The sequence below is a fragment of the Marasmius oreades genome, chromosome 4 (assembly GCF_018924745.1).
Source record: "Marasmius oreades isolate 03SP1 chromosome 4, whole genome shotgun sequence".
Lineage (NCBI taxonomy): Eukaryota > Fungi > Basidiomycota > Agaricomycetes > Agaricales > Marasmiaceae > Marasmius > Marasmius oreades.
This window is the reverse complement of record NC_057326.1, coordinates 648,916-673,068: the sequence shown is the minus strand read 5'-3', so window position 1 is coordinate 673,068 and position 24,153 is coordinate 648,916. Positions and strand designations below refer to the sequence as shown.

The window sequence follows — 24,153 nt, the reverse complement described above, 5'->3', positions numbered from 1 at the left end:
ACTATCCGATTTACATTCTGAAAATGTTCCCATACAAATCTTCTTATTCCTTTATTTTCTGGGATGGTTTCAAATGAACCATCTGAAGTTTCATATCTTGTGGCTGGTCCTCTGATAGGAACATCATCGATATATGGTCTTGTTACATGAGGTATTTCATCTCTAAAGATATATGAAACATCTTCATGAAAGATAGGTACAGAATTAGTCCAACCCATTGGCAATTTAACCAATCGATAGGGACCAAAAGGAGTCTGGAATGTAGTATAGTCCCTAGACTTCTCATCTATTAACCTTTCATCATATCCAACCCAAATATCCAACATGCCTAAACATGCCCTTCCTGAAAAGCTAGAAGCGATTTCTGCAGTTCGGCGGAATACCTGAGTGTTGAATCGTAACTCGGTTCAAAGCCTCAAGACTATGAACTAAGCGAAGGCTTTTCCATCTTTCTTTAAAACCATAAACCATCTGGACCGATAAGAGGAAGTAGTGGGTTCGTAAACACCAGCTGCTATCTTATCTTTCAAAATGTTACACACTTCTTCATAAATGCCAGGAGGTATAGGAATATTCCTTTCTACCCAAGGAGTATGAGGCAATACTGGAAACTTTACAGGAGGGAAGAAATCAGTTCTGAAATTTCCTCCTTCTTCTGCTGTCCAAGCAAAACCCTTCTCTTGAGTGAGCATAAAATGATGCAACAATTTTCTTTCTTCTGGCCACAAGAAATCTTCTGAATGATTCTTGTCAATGCCATCTTTTCTTTCCTTTGTATATCTTTCGCCTGGTGAATATTCAGGTGGATGTTTCGACAATACAGGTAATTCCGCGGATCGCCTGTAATATTCCTTTGAACCCGAAATTCTTCTGGCATTGATGCAAGTTGAGGTCTAACCTTCAAATGCACTGGTTTATACTTTCCATAGACTGAGACCTTTTCCAAATTCAAATTAGGGACCGTTTTATCAACGCCTTTTCTTTAACTTCAAGTTCGCTGAAGTCTTCGAACCGAGAATCTAGATTTCCACACTCAAAGTCTATGTTATCTCGCCATACACTAAATACGGCATATCCTTTTTCTTCCTTTGATCTCTGAAAATCCTGGACTTTCTGAGATGCAATCTGATCTTGAAATTAGCTGCATTAGCCAATACGAAAGCTTCCGCCAACTCTTCTTCTCCGAAGTGGTGAGAGTCTGGCAATTTATATCCTTCTATTTTTATGTTTTATCCTCGGAAAATATAAAACTAACAGCAACCTCTCCTTGATCATCTAGCAATTCCTCAAGGCTAACTGAAAATTTAATGTTTCCGACTTTTCGTCATTTTCGTATTCTTTTCTGGACTTCGCGGAAACCGCATCTTCGGATTTCAGTGCGGTTCCCTTACTTTCGGACGGATTCGTTTTCCACCACCTCTCGGGTAAGTAGGGATTGTACATTTCACCCAGTATTAGGACAAGTGGCAATAATATGTTGATCTCCATCCGGGAAATTCTGAATACTCGAATTGGTCAAGGCATCAAACGGTCTACCCAATAATACTTGATGGCGCTTCCTCAACAACGTGAAGTTGGAGATAGACCGTAATTTCTCCGAACCGGAAGGGCACATTTCTAGCTAACCCTTTAGTTCTTTGAAGTTGGCCATTAGCCGATTGCATCAAAATATTGGATTCCGGATCCCATGTCAGACCAAGTCCAACAGCTACGACCATATCAATCGCAACTATCTGTGATCCGCCGTCAGTGACGGCTTCAACCTCTTCCTTAGAACCATTTATCTCAGGGAAAATGCATCGGAGGGTATCCATAACCCTTGCGACGATTATCACTTTCTTTCTATCTTCGGAGGTAGGTCGCTGATATATTGTTCTACCGCGTCTTTGTGTACCACCGAGCCTTCTTCAAGATGGCCTCGGGGCTCCTCAAAATTTCGAAAGTCTGTGCGACTTCAACGTCTTCGATATCGACAAATTCGGTATCTTCGCTGAAGCCTGACAAAATGTCTCGTCCGAGCTTTTCTTCCGTTCCGGCTTCTTTAAAGACGCATTTGCATTTCTTCTAGGAAGCCTTCGGTTCCTAATCTTCCGCATCAAAGCTTTTTGTAATTCCGGAGAGGCTTTAATAGCATGCTCTGCCGAAATTTCAACTTCTTTCCGAAAATCTTTTCTGCAATACTATCGACTGCTTTCTGTTTTACCGACTTCCAATCCGTGTCGGATAATGATTCCTTCGGCCTTACAGCCTTTCTGATCTCTTCAGCACGAGTAGAAACTACCCTTTCCTTAGAAGAACTATTTCTTTAAGTTCTTCTTTCCTTGGGAGAGCATAGTCTCGGCTGAAATATTCTTTCGACCGGTTTTACGATCAAATGGTCTTTCCTGAGGAACATCTTCTTCCTCGATTTCTTCAATTCGCGCATTATCTGGGGACTTCACTGAAGTCTCCGTTTTCTCTCCATTTTCTTCTTCCTCCTCTCTCATCTGAGGAATTATATATCTGGATCTATCGAAATTCTTAGGTGTATTTATTACAACCTGCGGTATCAATTTTCTAGGTTCCTCTAGGGTCTTTTTGGTATTCAGGGCTTTAGCATTCCTGCCCTCTCTATCCTGCCCTTTCATCGGATCTCCTAGTTTTTGACCCATTCAATTTCTTCATAAGAACAACGCGTGCGACTCATCGCTTCCAATCTCTTTCAACGTTTCTTCTAACGCATACTGAAAACTGTTCACTACGGTCGGTTCTTCTTCTACTTCATACAACATACTTTGAGCTGCTGCAGAGCTTGCGGCCAGCCATCCTCTTTCTTTGGCAATTGCCAACACTCTCTCTGCAGAGTAGGACCGGGTTCCTTCACATTTACAAATGGAAGTCGACTTCCGTCCTTCAACTCAATCTTTCCTTGAATTTCTTTTCAAAATTCCATTTTCCAGCAACCGCTTGCTCTGGACAGTCCCTCGCGGTATGCCCTTCTTTGCTACAGAACCAACACTGAAGATCATCCAGCCAGTTGGACTTCGCGAAGTCTCGTTATTATTGCGCGGCCGATCTGGTCGATCGCTAGGTCGCTGGTACTGGTTTCCACTACTTTGGTTACCGTTATTTGCACCAACTTTCACTAACTTCATGACTTCGAGAAGTAACCGATTGGTATTTTCGGTTGCTTTACTCTGCTCGGAAACTTGGTGTCCAAGTTCGCGAGTTTCACATTGTAGGTATCCATTGATACTGATACTTTGTGTTCCCATTCATCCTTTATTTTTCTATCCTGTGTCTCTGGCATCGGAGGACGAACATACTGATCCGCTGTCTGTTTTACACCATGAAGTCTATTTAGGCCTTCCGGGAGACACCTGAATAAGTATCTCTACTCGAAACTCCAAGTCCTGGTGCATAAACACTTTGAACCATGGTAGCTGACATTGTAATTGCAGCTTCCTGGACTTCATCGATTGTCCAAGGGTCCTGACGCTTCTTGAGCTTTTCTCGAATGTCAGTGTCCCTTCGCATTTCAGACATAGCTTTCGCTACTAAATGCTTTCTAATCTCGTCCGCAAATCTTGGTTCCAACGTATTCAAATAATACGAGACTAAGTCAATATTCGTAATCAGCGGGGCATAGTATTCTTCAACTTTTTAGCTTCTAAGTTGAATTCTCTATTAAATGCCGCTAACTTCGACGTATGACCGAACGGAATGTACTTTGCTCGTTCACAGACAGCAAGAAGACGCTCCTGGAGCCGATCTTCCTATCCTGCGCTTCAGGAAATTCCTGAAGCAACTCATCCTTGAAAAGCTCCCAGTCGTAACCTCTTGCAGAGGCAATAACATCTTCGAGCAACTCTCGGGTGGTCAGATCCATCTGTGTCATTGCAATGTTGATCTTCGCCTCATCATTCTCGATATTATTCCATCGAAAATAATCTTCTAGCGCAGTCAACCAAGCTTCAAACGTTTCCGGACGGTCTTTACTAAAGACCTGTAATCTCATCTTATGTTTGTCTCCTTTCAAGACCTCCCTAGCTTCACTGTGAGGTCCATCCATGACTGTTTCACTGGTCGAACCACATTTTCCTGTGGTTCTGGTCCTTCTGTATTTACTGAGTTTGCCATATTAGCTCTACTCAATAATTCAATATTAAAATCTAAGTCTCTCTCAAATACGATATGGAAAAGGAGTCGCGAAATATCTTCCGGTTCGAAACTGGAGATATATACCGATGGAGGTACGAGGTGGTTCCGTGTTCCTTCTCTAACTTGTGACGAAGAGTTTTCTGGATCTTCGGTTTCTTCGCCGAAGTTCCTTATTCTTTCAAAAATAGATACAGCCGAAGTAGTTGCTAAGGCTCTATCCCTTAATGAGGCAAGTCTGAGACTATTAATCTCTTGTTGCAATTGTATATTTTCCTTTAGAAGAGCAACTTGCTTTTCTAATTCTTTTTCCTGTTGGATCTTAGAAATTCGATGTTCGGTTAATTCTAAGTTTTTTCCTGCAGCGCTCGAAGTCTGCGTTGATCTCGTTCGCGAAGTTGCTAACTGCTTTTCCCTTATCTATTTTCTTAGATCTGGGTGCAATTTTGACAAGTACTTCGGTTTGATCTCAACCAAATGAACAAATTGTACTCATTAGAAGCTAACTTCTGCGAAAGTGTACGGTTTCAAGAATTCTTTCTTTCCTAGTAATACCACCCCTGCGGTGGTCACCAGATAATAACGGTGTGGTAACACCACTAAATATGGCTAGTAAACACACCTCAAGCACGAAGTGCGCAAACCAAAACCACACCAAGAAGAGTATACACAAGTGTAAGGGGTGGAGGTCGGTATTCTTAAGGCTTTAGTTTTCACTAAGAGGCACCAAGAAAGATAGAATATGTGGGGTCTTCGGTTTTATAGTTGTTTCAATCAAGGTTCTTTCACTACAAGGGTGACAATATGATTCACAAATCCCAAAATTCGATATCTGACTTTTCAACAAAGCTTTTACAAGTCTTCGCCGAAGTTCGGTTTTTCAAGTTCAATATCCAAACTAGACAATAGCAAACCAAATTCAATATAAGTCCAAATTGACTTCAATATCCAGAGTTCAATTCCAAGACAATATGCCAATACCAAATTCAATTGCAATAATCTAATCTATCCTTCCAAACACAGAACACCAACTTCAGTGAAGACTGGGGCAAAGGTCAAATCTCGAGCGAATCCTAGTAGGTGAACTGCGTCTCCTCTCGTGAGGTTGCTGGGGAAAATCCCTCTTTCCTGCCCTCCTTATATACGGTTTTTCTAATAAATAATAGTAAAAGTCCAAAATGTGTGTGAAACTAATAAATAATAATGAAATCCCTTTCAGTCAAACAGAAACTCGCTTAATCGGGTATAATACAAGAGTTTTATGTGCTGAAGTGCCCAATCGAATATTAAACTGAATATCTATTCCTTGTTTCCTGGTTGCGATGTAGGGACTTGACTTCGCCGAAGTACCCGACATATCCGCATTCTCCTGTTTTTCCTAGGGAACGAGTCCCTGTTTCAGGCGTATCCATTCTTCCTGTTCCTGTTCTATTCCTTTTTTGGAGAAGATCTAGCCTCGATCCTAGGCCCTGTCCCCAAGGTTTCCCTCTTGAAATCAAATAACACGTGCACTTCGCTGAAGTCCGTGTTTCCTTGGTTTTCCGAGAAATTCCTATTCTTTCCGTTTTCCGTTCGTGAGAATCGGATGTTCCTTCCTTTATCCTTGTTTGGATTTCTATATCCGAGAATTCCAATATCCGAGCAGTCCAACCAGACTTCGTTGAAGTTTCAATAAATTGTATAATAAAATCCCTATGTTTGCTATGAGCATTCCAGGAGTAAGAGGAGGCCTTCCAATACAAGAACGAAGGTTTTTAAACGGCTGCTTCCTGAAGTTCGTACAGTTTTCTGAACTTCAGCGAAGTCTCTCATCTTTCCTAATTTTGTACATTTCGTACGGATAAAGTCTCTTGTAGAGGCTCATGCTTTAACTAGAAGTGCGGGCTCACTCTAGTCCTATTAATCCCATAATTTATAACTCATAAGTGTTAAAATTGTATAAATATGCATTTTTAAGGTCTTTTACGATTTATATCGCGATACCGCTATTGAAAAGAACTTGGATAGGAAAATGTTCCCTAGATACTTTGGGCCTTGCGTAGTCATTCGACGTACTAAAGGTGGCTCTTATATCTTAGCGGAAATGGATGGAACGTTGCTACGGGGAAAATATGGAGCCTTTCGCATCCTACCTCACGCGGCGCGATACCACATTGACCTTCCTACGGAAATACAAGATTTAATTCAGCTATCTAAAGATGAGTTAGAAGCGATGGCTAACGAAGATGAACCAACTGAGTATGAACTTGGAGTGGACTACATCTTTGACAGGGCTCAAAACTTGAGGCTGAATGGTAATGCCTCAGCTACGGCAGAAAGTGATAATGAAATTGAGCTACCTAGCGAATCTGAGGATCCAATGGATGATCCAGTAAGAGTTACTAGGTCTGCTAAGAAGAAAGTTAGATTTTCTCAGATCTGACTGAACATATGAAACCGAAAAATCCAGTTAGATTCTAATAAAATCTAACTAGTGCACAAGTATACGAAATGACAGTAATATGAAAGAGAGCGGACACCGTTTATCGCTACAGCCAGCCATTGTTAAAAGAGTGATCTACGGAAAGATACACTACTGAATAGACTCCATAGGAGCACCTGCATCCGCCTCAGTAGGCTGGTTTGTAGACCTCTCCTGTACTGAAGTCGACGTAGCTGACTGTTCGACGGAAAGGGCGAGGCGGGAAAGGACTAGCTGATTTGCCTCGACGAGTTTTTCGTAGGCTGCCCGGTACGCTGCTCCTTGGTGAAGGATCGAAAAGGCCGATGCATTGACCTCCGTATGGAGGAGGGTCTGAATGGCGGCGAGGTCGGACGCAGAAAGAGAGTCCATACCAAAATGGGCCGGCATGCTGGCTATGACCTTGAGTACAGAGAGATGCGTAGACTCTCTGCATTTCTTCTCCTCTGTCCAACAAGTTGTCATAAGTGAGGCTACGGCCACGAATAAAGAGAGGACGGTCCCAAGGAGGACACTCACCCTCGGACTCAGGTGTAAGGTCTACGCCTGCCTTATCGATGCGAGCCTTCTTAGCAGGCTTTGCTTCGATCTACGGAAAGATTAGAAATGATTATATGATGCGAATAACGCGATCTACGGACCTCTTTCTTCTTGGAAATGCGAATTTTCATAGGGTCTTTACCTTTGGTGGCGTCCTTCATTTTGAAGTCGTCATTCTGATAAACGGATTGAGCCGTAGATAGGTTTAGAACGAACTGAAGGGCTTACTTTAGTGTTTGCTTCTTCAGTATCAGAGATTTCGATAGTAGCTTCGTTGCGAGAAGAGCTAGCTCCCTACGGCGAAGTCAATATCGAAAATTAGAAAGACTAATAAAATAAGAGCTTACATTCTTGCGCTTGATAGCAGATGCCTTGTTGCGCACAGCGCACATTTCGACGTAGAAGGATTTGGCCTTCGCGAAGTCGACGCTTTTATCGAGGGAGAACTGTTCGATGTCGGCGGTGACCATCTCGACGACGTTGCGATAAAGATCGAACGCGACATCGTCTTTGGCAGACTGGTAGCTTTGGAGCTTGGTCTGAACCTACGGCAGAAGCATTACAATGAAACGGAGATGAAAGAGCGGTGCTGAACGTACCACAACGTCGAGAAGCTGTTTGGTGAACAGCTCGGCGGACAGCTTGTTAGCGTAGGGACGCAACTGGCTGACTTGTTCAACGATCGGAGCAGCGCGTTCGACCCAGATTTTGGTGGGAACAAATTCGCTACGAGTGGACATGTTTAAAATGATATGAGAATGTAAGAGTTGAGGATTGGTTACTACGAAGGCTGGTAGAGCTGGGTAGTAAAGAATTGACTATCTACGGCCAACCTTTTATACCTTTTACGCTCTACTATCCAGTCGTAGATGACTTTCTCTACCTTATGGTCCTAAAGGACTCCCGGATCCAACATCTCGTCAACAGGAGTTGACTGCTCATTTGTTTGGGGGAGAGGTACCTTAGGTTCCTGAAAATTTGACCGTAGATTCAAGTTTTGCGATTTGAACACCTACATGAACATACGGGTGTACCTACGGATCCTGAAAAGATAATCATCGCTTAAGAAAAACTTATAAGCGAGAACCTATGTGAGAGATGCATAGTGATAAGAATGATTGAACAATGTGCTACGGATAGATTCATCTAACTCCGAGCATACAGATACGAGAGCATGGCTGTCAATACTCTAACTTAATCAGTGGAGTGGAAAGTCAAACTCATTTGAACTCAGTTCATGCGTAGTACAAATCAAACAAGTTTTGATTTACTACAAGATATGAAATACAATACAAAAGAGGATTTTAGGCACCGTAGCGCGTGCCAAAATACAAGATATGAGGGCAGAGGCCCAATACAAGAATCAAGAGATCTACAGTAATCATAGGCTATGGATACAAACAAGATATGACAAGATAAAAGGCAGAAAAACCGAATCTGTCCTTAGTAACACAAACAAAATCGATCCCGTAGAAGTTACTACTCTAGGGAACGGTTAGTAATAAGAAAGAACAATAAATGAAGAGTCTACTTACCAAGTAGCCCGCTTTCTGAGCTTAGCCTTTCCGCTACGCTTAGCCCAGAAGAGTTTGCGCTTCAACTTGCGCTTGCTAAGACTTGCGGGGACCTCAATCTCCTCACCAGCGCTCGAATCGTGATCGGTGCTCTACAGAGAGATGGTTAGATATAATCTACGGAAGATTTAGAAGAGAGCTTACCGCTTCTTCAGCTTCATTGTCGATGAGCATAGCCGCCGTAGGCTCAGCCTGGCAGTTATAAGAAGTGGAAATAATATGAATAAAAGAAAATACTTACGGCTTCGACTGAAGAGTCGGAAGAAGAACCCTGATCCGAGTCATCTTCTTCCTCTTCCTCTCCAGTCACTTCAAGCTCTGGCTCAGGAACAGCGACGGGGATTGAAACTTCTTCGGGAAATCGAGGCGTAGGTTCCTGGAAGAAAAAGATAAGAAACAGATTATAAGAAACAAAAGAGAGATACGAACAGAAGATTGAAGAGGAACAGATGCCTCAACCCCACCTTCGACGGAGGGAGAGCGTAGATTGTCAGCAGTTACGGGGACTGAATCACCCACAACTGGCCAACCAAGTACCTCCCCAAGAGTCTTAACTTGATCTGGGGTCATTTTGAAGTCTTCATCGTCTTGAAGACCCTTCAAAACTTCGACGGGATCTCGACCGGCTGCCCGTAGCATTCGTTGGCTGTCTTGGATGTCTTCCCAGATAAGCCGACCAGAGTTGTAGGCAGCTACTTGAGCCATTCGAAGTTGGTCGAAGGCTTTAAGTTCGCGTTGAAGACGCTGAACGACCTTAGCCAAAACTGAAAAGAATGATTAGAAGTAATCTCTACGGGAGAAAAGAAACTTACGAAGTTTATTGCTGGAAGCGATTTCGAGCTTCTTGGCCCCTGTACGAGATTCATCGGGATCGAAGTATGAACATTTCTGTTTTCCCGAGAAACAGCGTTGGCAGGTTGGCCTACGGCCAGTTTTGCCACTAGGAGCCCAGATTGGGTGACAGTCCGCGTAGCCGAAATATGTGCATCGATTGCACGGAGAGAGATGATCAAACTTGAAGCAAATATGAGAAATGAAAGAATAAATGAAAGAACAGCTATTACTCACAAAGGAGACAGAGCGACCAGCAGCTACTATCGATGCAAAGCTCAATTTTGCTTCGTCGAACTGGAACTGCAAATCCATATCTGTGCTACGGCGTTAGGATGCAATGATATAGCAAAAGAAAGAAAAAGACTTACTGCGAGCTGCTCCAATCCAATGCTCTGGGAAGACATGAGAAGGGGTAGAAGATGTCCAGAGGTCATCTATGGGAACCTCTACATGACTCGAAGTAGTGCCCTTCCTGTTGCTTCGACCCTTGGGTTTAGAAGGCGAAGGAGCAGAAAGAGGTTCAACTGTACGAGCTTCTGAACCCGAAGCTACGGCAGCTATCTGGGTTCTAGAGCGAGTACGGTAAGGCTAAAAAGTTGGAGTCAACAGAGTAGATTAGATGCAGAAATGAGAAGACTTACCCGTGGAGGCGGAGAATCCTCCTCGGATGAGGTGTCTACGAAGGCAACACTTTTCACAAAGGCCTTTGTAGGCTTTGGTCGCTTAGATTGAGAAGGACCGGCCGTAGATGAATCGGGAGCCTAGAATAGATGTTAGAATGACAAATGAAACGAAAAAGAAGAGTACAGTACCTTGCGTTTGCGGGCTGGTTTTGATGGTCCAGCAACCGGAAAGGAAGAACTGCCCTCGGCCCTGGACGAACTAAGAGCAGTGGCCGCTAGGGAGGAACCCATAGCGACCCGGGAGCTTGAAGCTACCCCAGGAAGATCAAGAACGGAGCGAGGAGGAAGCTACGGCCGAAATAATTCTCAGCTTAGTTTTTGGAGACGCATAGAAAGAAAACTTACCGTAGGCAAAGGCTCTTCTCTTGGGGCCTGAGGAAGGTAACAAGGAGGAAGGTCTTGATCAAAGTCGAATCTCTACGGGAATGTGAATCGAAAGAAGAAAGATGATATGATAGGAAGGAATAACTCACGCCGTGGACCGCGATAATGTCGGAAGAGTCCGATGGGTGAAACATCCAGTTATCGCTGGGGACTTTCCACTGGATAGCCAACTCAGAGAGAGTGGCGAGCATGGAAAAAGCTGGAGTAATCCACTCGTCGGAAGCAAAGCGAATCATCTGGCGGCGTAGATCATTCTATAGCAGGATTTAGTACAAAAAGAGAGAGAAAAAAATGAAAGAAGGAGAGGCTACGAACCAGAAGACTTGATCTCTTTTGGAACTCTTCAAACATTTCTGGTTCTTCGGTGACTTTCGCGACTAGGCGATTGTGGAGGCTCCCAAACCATTGATGGATTCGCTGGAGGTGGGACTCCAACATGTCAATGATAATCTGAGACGGCGAAGAAGAATCCGGCTCTACGGCCTTTCCCTTGCCCTTGTCTTGTTTTGAAGGCATCAGAAAAGATCTACGGCGTCGCGTTAGTACGTGACACCGTAGAAACACATAAGAAAAGAAACAATCTACGGGCCTCGGAGCAGACTCCGAAGCCTCCGTAGATTGTCCCCACTCACCTTGAGAACGTTGAGAACAGTGAGCAAAGAGATAAGAAGAGCGGCGGCGAAGAGCGACCGAAGAGCGGTGGGAGAAGGGAGGAATGAAAATTCCTGCTAAGTCCAACTGCTGCGGTTTTTATAGCCAAATCCAACATATGAACCAGCACATGACCGTAGAACATTGCAGAATGTTGTAGAATATTCCAGATCTACGGAAATTAAAGCCTCGAGGCTGTTGAAATCATCTACGGAATGATGAGGCCATAATTAAGAAATGATGAAAGTAATTAACGACGGAACATTGCATCGTAGGAGTTCTGGCGTGGGAAAATCATTTTGATGTCGGAACATTTCCTTTTTGGGAACATTAGCGCTGGTCAGCGTAGAGCTCGAGCTCAAAATTTCTCTAAGTCAGAGACTTGACGGTTGTACACTAGAGTGTACACCGTAGATAAGATTAAGTAGATTTACGGGCCATTTTGAAGGCTTTTAGTAGAACTACTAAATGAAAAAGCCGTAGATCAATTCGAACGATAGAAGATGATGTTGTGCTCAGTCCGTAGATGGACTGGGGACAGTCCTCTTTTGTTTGGGGGAGATAATGCGACTTAGTTGACTATGCTACAAGGTTCTTTTTGCACTTTAAAACAGTGCTACGGAGCGATATTTATCGTATTAAGAACTAGAGTGAGCCCGAATTGCTAGTTAAAGCTAGTGCCGCTAGTAGGATGTGCCGTCGGCGCAGCTAGACCAGTTAGAGAGAGCCGTAGATCGTGTCAGAAAACTGTATGACCGTTCGAAACCTGTAGAACACTATGAGCAGAGGACTTAAGCGGTAATTCACCGAGTTCTACTCTCTACATTCTACTATGCACTGGCATATCAAGGGATTGTACTATTAGAAGACTTGTAGTCTTCACAGAACCGTTCGTAGCAGAACTTAACAAAGTCAAAAGACCTTCATACTAGGAGTACCTACTTCTACGGGGGATTTAGTTGACAAGAAATCGGACATTGGACCACACAGACTAGGAGAAATTTGATATGACCATAGATCGAGTCCCGATCTGAGGAAAAGACAAAAAGACATGATACAGATCCCAGATCACAGATAGAGTACCCAGGAACCAGGCAGGAATGAACAACGGATCTTGGAGTCCACACTGTTTATGTGCTATGGCGATTCGGAACTCTGGATCCATATGCTGGAACTACTTGGACACACAAAGTCCATATGATTTGATAACGTCGAAATACAGGATAAGGTCCGTAGGCAGGAAATACCATATGGTACGCCTATGTAGGTCCATTCTACATGCTGAAACAAGAATGAAGAACGGTCCAGATTGGTCCAAAACATATGATTCGAATACAGAAAAGCTCCGTAGACAAGATTCTGCACATGTAGCAGTCCCTAGTGATAAGACTCCGCATGGATTCGTAGCTACGGTGCATTATTTTTAGAGATAAAACAAGTAGAGATAGGATTACAAAGCTAGCGTAGAAGTAGTATAAAAGCAGCTCATGTATCCGTAGATAAAAAAGTACTACCCGTGCGTAGGAAAGTCCTGAGTGGGTTGCCCGTGAGTAACTGCTCTTGACACCAATAGAGAGAGATTTGCCCTGTCATTGTGCAGTGATAAGATAAGATTTGATTTGAACTATACGAGACCGTCGAGGTCAAAACTAGAGAACTATCCGTCCGTAGGCCGCCGAGGTCTTGATTACTGTTTCGTGATCCGTCGAGGGTCTTAGCGTTCGTGTCCGCCGAGGACTTAGTTTTCGTGTCCGTCGAGGGCAATAGTCTCCAATCGTTCGAATTAGTCTTACCGTAGACGAAATTCATAGTCCCACTTAGTCCACTGGACAATAAACAGAGCCCCTACAAACCCTAGAGTCCCCGTAGCTGTGGTGTTTTACACTTGCAGTTACACATTGATTTCATAAGAACTTCATATGATATTGAGACTGTGATCTTGTGCGTAACCTTTGCCAAGCAGTCCACCCTTGCAATCTTTCCTGGTGTGTAGAGTTATTGATAGACTTTACACAGAGGTTTACTAGTTTTTGGGTTGATTTGGTGTTGGTGCTACTCCCGTAGCTCTGATATTAGGTTGACTCTTGAGTGGTATACTTCGCCCATTAGCGCTTCCAAAGCTTTTGCAACGAGCACACTCCTTGATGGCCGTAACGATTGATTCGTCCAGCTTTGGGCTCCATATCCGATCCAACAGTCCGATTTTCATGATGTCCCTTCCCCAGTGCCCGCATTCCTGATGCTCCTTTCTGGCTATTTCCAGTGCCTCCTTCCTTGTTATGTATTCTACTTTCACTCTTGCTCTAACACCTCCGTTTCCTCCAACCTTCCACAATTTCCCTTCCTCTATGATGTACTCCGATGCTCTGTGTTGCACCCTCTTTTTCTCTCGCAATGTCTTTGTCGACCGAATGTTGGCGATGGCTTCCACTACTTCTTGAAATATAGGTTCGCTCTCGTATTGTCTCCACAGTGCTTCCAACTCGCCTGCTTCTTCTGTTCCTGAGACGTGTAGGATGTCGTTTACGATTCCTTTGGCACTTTCCCAGTCTTCGCTGACTGTCCATTCACTGCCGTCTCCTGCTATTCTCTCTATTCCTTCCCACATTCTGCTCATGCCGTCTGCTACCACGTTCAGTTTGCCAGGTATGTGGCGAACGTCCACGATATTGTGTGCTAGAATCCCGTCTCTCCAGCGTGCATGTGCTGCATTCATTTTGTCGTTTAATAATACGTCCCGTAGCGCCTGGCAATCTGTTTCAATTTCTATTGGAAAGCCCCATACAGTGTCGGCAAATTTATCTAGGCCAAATTTCAGTGCCGCAAATTCAAGCAGAAATGGTTTGTACTTCCTTTCCGCATTCGACGTTCTTTTTGATGCAAAGGCAATCGGATGAATTTCCACTTTCGTTGTGCCGTTGGCACGTTTACGTTCGAATTTCTGTCCTAAAACCGCTGCAAACCCTTCTTGGCATCCATCTGTCGTTATGATAAAATGCGTTCCGTCCCATTTTGGTGCTTTCAGAACTGGTTCTGACACTAGCCGTTTTTTGAGTTCAATGAATGCTTTTGTGTGTTCTTCTTTCCATAACTCGCCCAATTTGAATCCTTCCATGGTGGATTGGTATGTAGACTTTGTGCATTTGTCAGGCATTTTGACTAATTTGAGCAAGTCCCATAGAGGTCGCTCGACTCCTGCATAGTTCTTAATAAGATCTCGAAAGTGACCTGTTAAACCTAGGAAGGATGTTCAGCGCTGTCCCTGGTTGGTTCCAGTTGACGATTGCCGTTAATTTGGCTGGGTTTACTGTGACGCCATTTTCTCCAACTTTTCCTCCTGCAAATATCCCTTCTTCGACAAAAAACTCTGATTTACTTGCCGACAAGGATAAATTCCTTTCCCTTACTCTTTCCAGTATTATTTGTAGCTTCTTGTACATGTCTTCGAATGTGTTTGCGGCTGTTGCGCCATCGTCGACAAATAATTCAATTGTCCCGTTTCCCACTAGGTCGCCCATGTGCTTTGCTGTCATGTCCGCTATCGCGATATAAATCGGAAAAGACCTTAAAGATGCATATTTATACAATTTTAACACTTATGAGTTATAAATTATGGGATTAATAGGACTAGAGTGAGCCCGCACTTCTAGTTAAAGCATGAGCCTCTACAAGAGACTTTATCCGTACGAAATGTACAAAATTAGGAAAGATGAGAGACTTCGCTGAAGTTCAGAAAACTGTACGAACTTCAGGAAGCAGCCGTTTAAAAACCTTCGTTCTTGTATTGGAAGGCCTCCTCTTACTCCTGGAATGCTCATAGCAAACATAGGGATTTTATTATACAATTTATTGAAACTTCAACGAAGTCTGGTTGGACTGCTCGGATATTGGAATTCTCGGATATAGAAATCCAAACAAGGATAAAGGAAGGAACATCCGATTCTCACAAACGGAAAATGGAAAGAATAGGAATTTCTCGGAAAACCAAGGAAACACGGACTTCAGCGAAGTGCACGTGTTATTTGATTGCAAGAGGGAAACCTTGGGGACAGGGCCTAGGATCGAGGCTAGATCTTCTCCAAAAAGGAATAGAACAGGAACAGGAAGAATGGATACGCCTGAAACAGGGACTTGTTCCCTAGGAAAAACAGGAGAATGCGGATATGTCAGGTACTTCGGCGAAATCAAGTCCCTACATCGCAACCAGGAAACAAGGAATAGATATTCAGTTTAATATTCGATTGGGCACTTCAGCACATAAAACTCTTGTATTATACCCGATTAAGCGAGTTTCTGTTTGACTGAAAGGGATTTCATTATTATTTACTAGTTTCACACACATTTTGGACTTTTACTATTATTTATTAGAAAAACCGTATATAAGGAGGGCAGGAAAGAGGGATTTTCCCCAGCAACCTACGAGAGGAGACGCAGTTCACCTACTAGGATTCGCTCGAGATTTGACCTTTGCCCCAGTCTTCACTGAAGTTGGTGTTCTGTGTTTGGAAGGATAGATTAGATTATTGCAATTGAATTTGGTATTGGCATATTGTCTTGGAATTGAACTCTGGATATTGAAGTCAATTTGGACTTATATTGAATTTGGTTTGCTATTGTCTAGTTTGGATATTGAACTTGAAACCGAACTTCGGCGAAGACTTGTAAAAGCTTTGTTGAAAAGTCAGATATCGAATTTTGGGATTTGTGAATCATATTGTCACCCTTGTAGTGAAAGAACCTTGATTGAAACAACTATAAAACCGAAGACCCCACATATTCTATCTTTCTTGGTGCCTCTTAGTGAAAACTAAAGCCTTAAGAATACCGACCTCCACCCCTTACACTTGTGTATACTCTTCTTGGTGTGGTTTTGGTTTGCGCACTTCGTGCTTGAGGTGTGTTTACTAGCCATATTTAGTGGTGTTACACAGTGTTATTACCGTGAATGTGGACAGTGCTCCTGTCAATCCGAACGGCATTTTTGTGTACCAGAAATAGCCTCGTCCTTCTACGTAGAATGCGGTGTATGGTCGTGCTTCTTGGGCAACTTCTACGGCATAGAACCCTGATGCAAAGTCGAATAGTGACAGGTACTTGTGTCCACTGAGTGCTTGTTGCTTTGTTCTAATATCTCCCTGCGGCATTGATGCGATTTCTGTAAGCTTGTTTACTTCTCCGAAGTTCTGACAGATCCTCCATTTTTGTGGTTTGCTGTTCTTCTTCTCTTCTCTTTGGACCTCTATTTCTTCTTCCGGAAAGCATGAGTTCATCCCTGCTTTTACACATTCGGCGTTCAGCCTCCTTTTCAATTGTTCCAGTGTTAACCCCCTGCCTTCATGCACCTTTTTCGCCAGTATAGTTGGTGCTATACACTTGACTTCGCCTGGTCCACATGGCTCTATGACTCCTGTTTCTAGCAACTCGTCAATCTTGCTGTGAAAATACTCTCTTTCCGGCTGTGTGAGCGGTTTTTGATGGATTTTCTTTCGGAACTTGGCTCCTTCTGGTACTTGGAGTCGATGGACTGCCCCTTCAACGTGTCTAACCTCACTGATCAATAGCGCAAAACAGTCTGCATATTCCCTTATCAGGTTTGCAGCCTTTTCCTTCTCCTCCTTTGTTAAATGATTTCCGATTTTCACCAGTCGTAAGATTTCGGCTACCCTCTCTGGTCTAAATGCTCCTCGCTCGCCTTCGTTCCTTGTGAATATTCGGTACGATGTTGATTCAGTGTTATCCAAGGCTTCAGGTATTATGTCGGTTCCTATCTCGTAATTGTCCGCTGTATTGGTGACCACGCAGACCGGGGTTGCGTTTGTAGTTAAGTCTGTTAACGCAACATGTGCACTATCGTTTTGTTGATTCTCGTTATTGCTTGGCACTTCCCTTGTGTTGTCCTTTTCTGCACTCCTGTCTGACTTGTCATTCCTCCCGACTTCTATGGTTGCGACTAGTGGTCTTGCCTCGACCTTTCTCCCTAGTCTTTTGTTGAACACTTTCCTCACCTCCTTTCCTTTTTTGAGTACCATGGTATCCTTGCCATAGTCGTGTATGGCCCTGAATTTTTCTAGGAGCGGTTTTCTGAACAAGAAGTCCCAATGTCCGCCGCTGTCGAAGACTTCCAGCGATACCTCCATTTCCATGCCGTTCACCTTTACTGTTCCTTCCCAGTTTGCTATTCCTGGTATTAGCGCTCCGTCCGCCATTCTCATCCACTTTTTTGAGTTGCCCCACCCACCTATTCTGTCTTTGAGTCTTTCGTAGACTTCTTTACTCAATCCCACTACCATGGCTCCATCGTCTACCATTCCTGTCACCTCCTCTGCTTTCCCATCCTTGTCGATCATTTCCACCTTACACTCAAATGGGTTGCTTATACGGCTTCGGACTCTTTGAACAAGAAATGTATCAATGATATTGTCCTCACTTGGCAATACAAATGATTTGCTGCGAGTGTCCAAAAAAGGAGAGCCCGTCTCCTGGGTCATACGGTTGCCGTTTACTCCGTCGACCCTTCCGCTTTTCCCGAACTGTATCCTGCGAACATCCAGTCACTATCTTCTACCTCTACTACGTTCACCGCTGCAATCGCTCGTCGGTATGCTCCTATTTCTGCTTGAACGAAGTTCCTGTATTTTCTTTCTAGGTCCGTGATGGTTGTCGTCGAAGTGCAAACAACTCCTCTGCCATGTGTGGCTTTCCCACATCAAAAGCATTCTCCTGATCCTGGTGGTAGCGTGCCTGGTGTTATTGGGAACACTATGCTTTCGTTTGGTGGTGTACGACCCCATTTGTCGAAGAAACTTCTGACTTCCGTCTTCCACTTGTTTATCCCGTCTGGTGAGTTCGCCTGCTGCGTGTACGCATTGAGGTTTTGCTTTAGCACCTCCTTCTGCTCTGTTGTGAGTCTTGGTCCATAGCTTTGGCTACCTTGTTGCTGACGGCGTGGGCCATTCGCCTGGAATAGGTTTCCTTGACCTCCTGTTGTTGACGTGAAGAGGTTCTCCCCTACTGCTCCTGCACTACGATTCTGTGGTGCTGTATAACGTTGGGTGTTATTCGAGGGTGTCTGCAGTTGTAGATTGGCTAACGAGTTTGCCGTCCTGGTTCTAGGTGTTTCCGGCGTCGCTATTCTTTCTTCTAACTTTTTGATTCTGTCCTCGTCTGCTTTCTCTTCCTTGATCCATTCACTGTCCACTTCTTTAATTTCCTTTACAAAATCTGCCCAATTCTTCGCCGTATCCTTCATTTGCCTTCTTAGGATGCACGGTAAGTTTGCGTGTATGCTGAGGATATCTGTTGATGTATCTGCGATTCCTGCTGCCTTTGCATACTCCAGCAATGTGTCCGCAAATTTGCAGTGAGTCCACTGCTTTGTGCTTTTATCTTTGGTTCCTAATTCCTCCGTCGTTATTCTCTTCGTTAACAGCTCCTTTCTCATATCTGCCTCCGATACTTCTGCCATTTCCTTTGCCGGGAACTCCACCAGGAATAGTTTCCTGAACTCGTCCCAATCTTCGCCTTTCGATGCTTCTTCCAATTTGTCGTACCACCTTTGTACTCTGCTCCCATCTTTAAAGAACAGGTGTACTTTTTTCGTGAATCGAGCTTCCGCTATGTTCATCATCAATAGCCGTACTTCTGCTTTTTTCAGAAAGTCCCTTGAACTTATTTCCTCTCCTATTTCTCCTCTGAATTCTAACGATTCAGTTGCTAGCGACATTTGTGCCAGCGTAAGCGTGTGTGTATTTCTGAGAGTTGGTGGTGCTGTTTCCGGCTCTGGTGTTACTCGTCTGCTTGGATCTGTACTTGGTCCTGAAGATGGTATTCTGGATGGTGGTGTCGATGGTGGTATGTAATTCAACCCTCTCGCTGTTGCTGCGAAGTCAATCCAAGTTCTATGGCCTTCTGGTAAGACACCACTGCTATGTTTGGCTGGTGATGTCGGTGGTGTTTCTGTTATGTCTTCTTCTGCTGATGAAAACCTAAATGATGATCCTGGTGTTGCTACTGAAGATACTGTTGGTGAGTTGAAATTCTCGCTTTTCGTATAATGCCCTCTTTCGTCCCTTTGCCTCGCTGCCTTGTTCCTTAAACCCGTTATGCTTGTAGTCTTTGCTGTTCCTGGTTCCTAGATGCTACTGACTTATGGCACTGTTGAATCGCGCTCTCGTCACCAAGATGGACTGGGCAAATGCAAAGATGTGCTGTGATGATGATGGATTGTCTGATCCGTCTGCCTGGCACGACTGTGCGCCTACAATGCTAAACTACATGTGATCTGTGGCTATATCCTCCGGTATCCCCTACTCCAATGTTCATACCTATGGAGACATCTACAAATATTATGCCTCCAGACAAACATGTGACTAGAAAGGGGTGATGGTGACCAGCCATTTGTAAACTGGCCCTCAAAAATCGGCAAAGGATCCTCCTTTGAAGGTGACTCAGGTGATATCATTATTCCCAGTAAAAATCAACAATATTACTGGCCATTACCAGCATATTGTCAGCTATTTAGGTAAGTGCAAGCAAGCAGCAAGCAATAATATCTGCCAATAGCTGGCAAGAGTCTGGCAATAGCAAAAATCGTTATAGTACCCTAACTACTTGAGTGATTTTCACTACAGCATCAGTATGGCATCACTATTTCAGCAATATGACAGATACTTTTCCAAGTTAAATAAACCGATTGAGTCATCCCTTCCCTTGCTAACCCTTAATGTTGCTCCCAGGAAGGTAAAATTATTGATTTGGTTACATTTTCAATGCAGGAGAGCTATGCTAATTGAGAGTTTTCATATTTTGAATTTATTATGACATCGCTCAGGTACATCTTGAAACATGTGTAGCAACATACGTACTGTACTATCAATTTTGGCTATTGCCAGACCATTGCCACCTAGCGGCAGACATTTCGCTTGCACTTACCCAATAATAGCTGGCAAATGACCAGCAATATTGTTGATTTTCACTGGGCATTATTCCTCCCGAGTTACATGCTCCAACATACACATACAATGTGTCGCCGTGCCGAAGGCACGGGTCAAATGCTAGTCTATCTATATCTATCTATCTATCTACACCGCCAATAGCTGAATAGATAGCCGACATATGTGCTACCTTATATAATCACCATCTGTCTCCAGATATGTTCACGATATGTAGAGTCACATCACAATGCCCTAATTACTTAGCACAAATGTTTCCAGTGGTCCTCCTGCCCTACTCTTGCATACATTGACCTTTGGTAGGTAAAATATCTCATTTGGACCCATTTCCATCGCGGGAGGAACAAGGGAAGCCAGAATTCCCTTTGCTGGATTGTGTTATGGCATGGTTACGGCATGGTCAATATATGTTCACGATATATTGAGTTTATGGGATATATATAAAGTAGCACATATCTGTACGACATGGGCCGGTTTTGGTGGTGTATCTCGACCTGATGCATTCGTTACACTCGGCCCGGATTATATTCCCAAAAATATTCGGGGTCCGAGGGCCGAAATCAAATCGGAATTTTACCACCATTGTCGCTGCAACTTCCCCACCGTAGTTCGACCCTTAATACTCCTCCTACTGGCTTAATTTTTCTTTGAAAGACACTTTTGGTGCTTTTCCTCCGACGTTCACGCTGATACGACCAGCAGCTTCACTATACGACGGTTATACATCGTAGTGGACCCTGGTTCATTTGAACCATCTGTCAAGTGCAACGCGGTATGTTGAATGGGAAAATAGAAGAGAATAGATGCTCGTGCGTATGCGTTTGCTTGCCCTGTGATCTTTATTGACTGTGTTTTGCGTCTGCTAGCTGGTCAGTACGTACCGCAAAGAGGATGTATCGCTACATGGCCACCTTGGCCATTGGCGTGAGCGAGAACTTCGACTGGCAACTACGTACGGGCGTAGATGGGATGGTACATGAGTTGATCACATATGTTCTGGATGCATAGAAAGCAAAGAGACCCAGCGGCCTTACAAACACCCCGGTACTCGTGCAGACCGTCCTCTTGGCATACATATGGATATATATTTTGAATGAACGTACATGGAAAGGCGAGGTAAGTTCGGTCATTGAATATATTTCTATTGTCAAATGACAAGTCTGTTTTCAATACAGCTTTCCCCAGGTGCACTTACTAAATGGAAACTCGGTATAAAGTGCCCGCGAGCAGACCGAACTGTAACGGACCATGATAAAAAAGCCTCGTTTCGAGGAATCGGAATCTCTAAGAATGCCCCATCCAAACGGCATTTCAGAACCTCTCGACATCCTCATAGTAGGAGCCGGATTCGGTGGTCTGTACCAACTCCCGATCTTTCGAAAACTAGGATACAAAGTCAAGATCTTCGAAGCTGCCCCAGATATCGGTGGAACATGGTACTGGAACCGTTATCCCGGTGTCAGAGTCGACTCTCCTGCCCCCAGCTACTCGTTTTCAGCCGAAGAAACTTGGAAAGATTGGAATTGGACGGAGAAGTATCCTTCTGGAGAAGAGATTAGAGCTTATTTTCGGCATGTGGAGGAGAAACTGGGGTTGAAGAAGGATATCACGTTTAATATGCGTGTTGTTAGTGCTGAGTGGGATAGAGGAGAAGACCGGTGGATCGTCAACACGGATACTGGAGCGGCTGTTCATCCGCGCTTTCTGGTCTTCGCCACGGGTGCTTTGACTGTACCGTACATCCCCGCGTTCAAAGGGTTGGATAAGTACGGGGGAGTCTATCATCACACGGGAAGATGGCCTGAGGAGGGTGTTGATGTTAGGGGTAAAAGAGTTGCGGTGGTCGGTACAGGTTCGAGTGGTGTTCAGATCATTCAGGAGTTGGGGCCTGAAGTGGGACATCTCACTGTATTCCAGCGCACCCCCAACCTTTGCCTACCAATGGGACAGGGTAAACTCGAGACCCGGAAGGAACTATACCCTGTCCTGTATCGTTACCGCCTCCAAAGTTTCTGTGCGTGTTTTATCCACATTGCCTAAACCTCATTGAAATCAATGCTTCGCGAGTCAGTTGGATTCCTCCACAATTCATACCCGAAGGCGTACAAATCCTCAACGCCGGAAGAGCGGATCCTTCGATTAGAGGAGCACTGGGCCAAAGGTGGATTTGAAGTGAACGCCCCGTTCCCCGAGACGGGTATCAGCCAAGAAGTTAACGATGCTCTCTATGAATTCTGGCTCACAAAAGTTCGGCCAAGGATACGGGATCCGAAGATGCAGGAACTGTTGGCGCCGACGGTGGCTCCTCATCCGGTAGGAGCCAAACGGCCAGCGTTGGAACAGACGTACTTCGAGGTGTTCAATCAAGGCAACGTCGATCTCGTTGACCTGAACAAGAATCCGATAGCTGAGTTCACATCGGAGGGTATCGTGACGGGCGATGGAAAGGAGCACGAGTTCGATGTTATCGTCCTTGCTACCGGATGGGATAGTGTTACTGGGGCGATGGCGAACATCGATATACGGGGCGTAGGCGGGCAGACCGTTGCTGAGAAGTGGAAAGGTGGACTATACACGAATCTGGGAATGACGGTCTCGGGATTCCCGAATATGTTTTTCGTGTATGGACCTCAAGCTCCAACTGCCTTCGTCAACGCCCCTAGTTGTGTCGTGAGTACACCCCTTCCCCCCTCTCTCAACTGCCTGTCTTTTTAAACTTGAGTTTCAGGAACCTCAAGGTGACTGGATTGTTGGCATGATTGAGCATATGAGGAAGAACGGGTTAACGAAGGTCGAAGCGACGACAGAAGCCGAGCAGAAGTGGCGAGGAATGGTCATGACTATCTATGATATGTTACTTATGAAGAAGAGCAAGGGGTGGTGGAATGGAGCTAATATTCCAGGAAAACCGGTTGAGGCTTCGAGCTTTCCTGGGGGGTTACCGAAGTATGTGCAGATTTGCGCAGAAAACGCGGACAAGGGATATGATGGGTTTATTTTTTCGTCAAACCGCGACTGCTCAGTAATCGGATAAATGCCTGTTTCAGACATTGGCCATGGGTGTTGAAAATTACTATGTGGTCTAATAGTGTAGTGGTTATCACAGTGGATTTTGATGCCGCTGCCATACAAGTCGCATGTCTTCCATTAACCCAGGTTCGAGTCCTGGTTAGACCTAGATTTTTTCCTTGTTATATCCCAAATGTCCATCCTCTTTGGTCCAATTGGGTTCTCTTCTCGACAACGTAGCCAAAAATGTTGCCCATTCCGGGTGTTATGGTTTTCGAAGCGTACGAAGAAATCAACTCGGATCGACAGAGCCGTGGGAGAATCGTGGCGCGTCGGCGCTGACTCCTTGAAAACCTGTTCCAACATTCAACTCTTCAAAAGCGTCAATATTATACGGGAAAGTGCGACTATCTCTGCAGCAAAATTTGTAACTCAATTTGAAGTTAGCGACTCGGGATCGCCATTTACAAGCTGTTATAAGTTCAGTCGATCCTTTGGCTTACAATCTGTACGTGTGGTCAACGAACGTTTAGGGAAGAAGTGCACTGATCTGTGTCTCAGATGGACTTGGAAGTTCTCATGGCTTCCTGTTTGCTTCATGTTCTCGACCTTCTGATATCTTGACTGTACGTTTACGGATCTGCACAATGGAACGATACTAGGCTCGAGTCTCCTTAAACGTCCTGTTTTTTTTCGTTAGCTTCCGAACGACCTCCGTTCTCGATGTGGCGCACACGGTCAATTCACCGGTCACTTAAAGGCAGACTATACACGACACGGAAGTTCTAGTCTCAAACATATACGATTGGAAGCACGAAATCAGAATGAAAAGCGAGGAGGTGACAACCTGGAGACAAACATCTAGCATCGATTCCTACTGCCTGTACTTCCAACGTCGCTACGGTGTACTCTGCAGTGACATTCCTTGT

General features: G+C 44.4%; 2 protein-coding genes and 1 non-coding gene across 3 annotated transcripts; 2 read left to right on the top strand and 1 right to left on the bottom strand.

The window, feature by feature from the left end:
- Nucleotides 1-17,906: 17,906 nt before the first annotated feature.
- On the bottom strand, nucleotides 17,907-18,987 carry E1B28_007028 (uncharacterized protein; the record flags this gene model as incomplete). Its single annotated transcript, XM_043151737.1, has 2 exons — nucleotides 17,907-18,005; nucleotides 18,076-18,987. 2 exons carry the CDS (start codon nucleotides 18,985-18,987, stop codon nucleotides 17,907-17,909), a joined length of 1,011 nt encoding a protein of 336 aa, XP_043009817.1.
- Nucleotides 18,988-20,812: 1,825 nt separating this feature from the next.
- Nucleotides 20,813-23,249, top strand: E1B28_007027 (uncharacterized protein; the record flags this gene model as incomplete). The annotated part of the gene is made up of 5 exons (XM_043151736.1): nucleotides 20,813-21,024; nucleotides 21,082-21,331; nucleotides 21,391-22,229; nucleotides 22,287-22,885; nucleotides 22,944-23,249. The coding sequence occupies exons 3-5, from the start codon at nucleotides 21,464-21,466 to the stop codon at nucleotides 23,247-23,249; spliced, it is 1,671 nt and encodes a 556-aa protein (XP_043009816.1). The 5' UTR covers nucleotides 20,813-21,024; nucleotides 21,082-21,331; nucleotides 21,391-21,463.
- Nucleotides 23,250-23,294: 45 nt separating this feature from the next.
- Nucleotides 23,295-23,392, top strand: E1B28_007026. Its single transcript has one exon. It is a non-coding gene; the product is annotated as a tRNA-Gln (tRNA).
- Nucleotides 23,393-24,153: the final 761 nt, after the last annotated feature.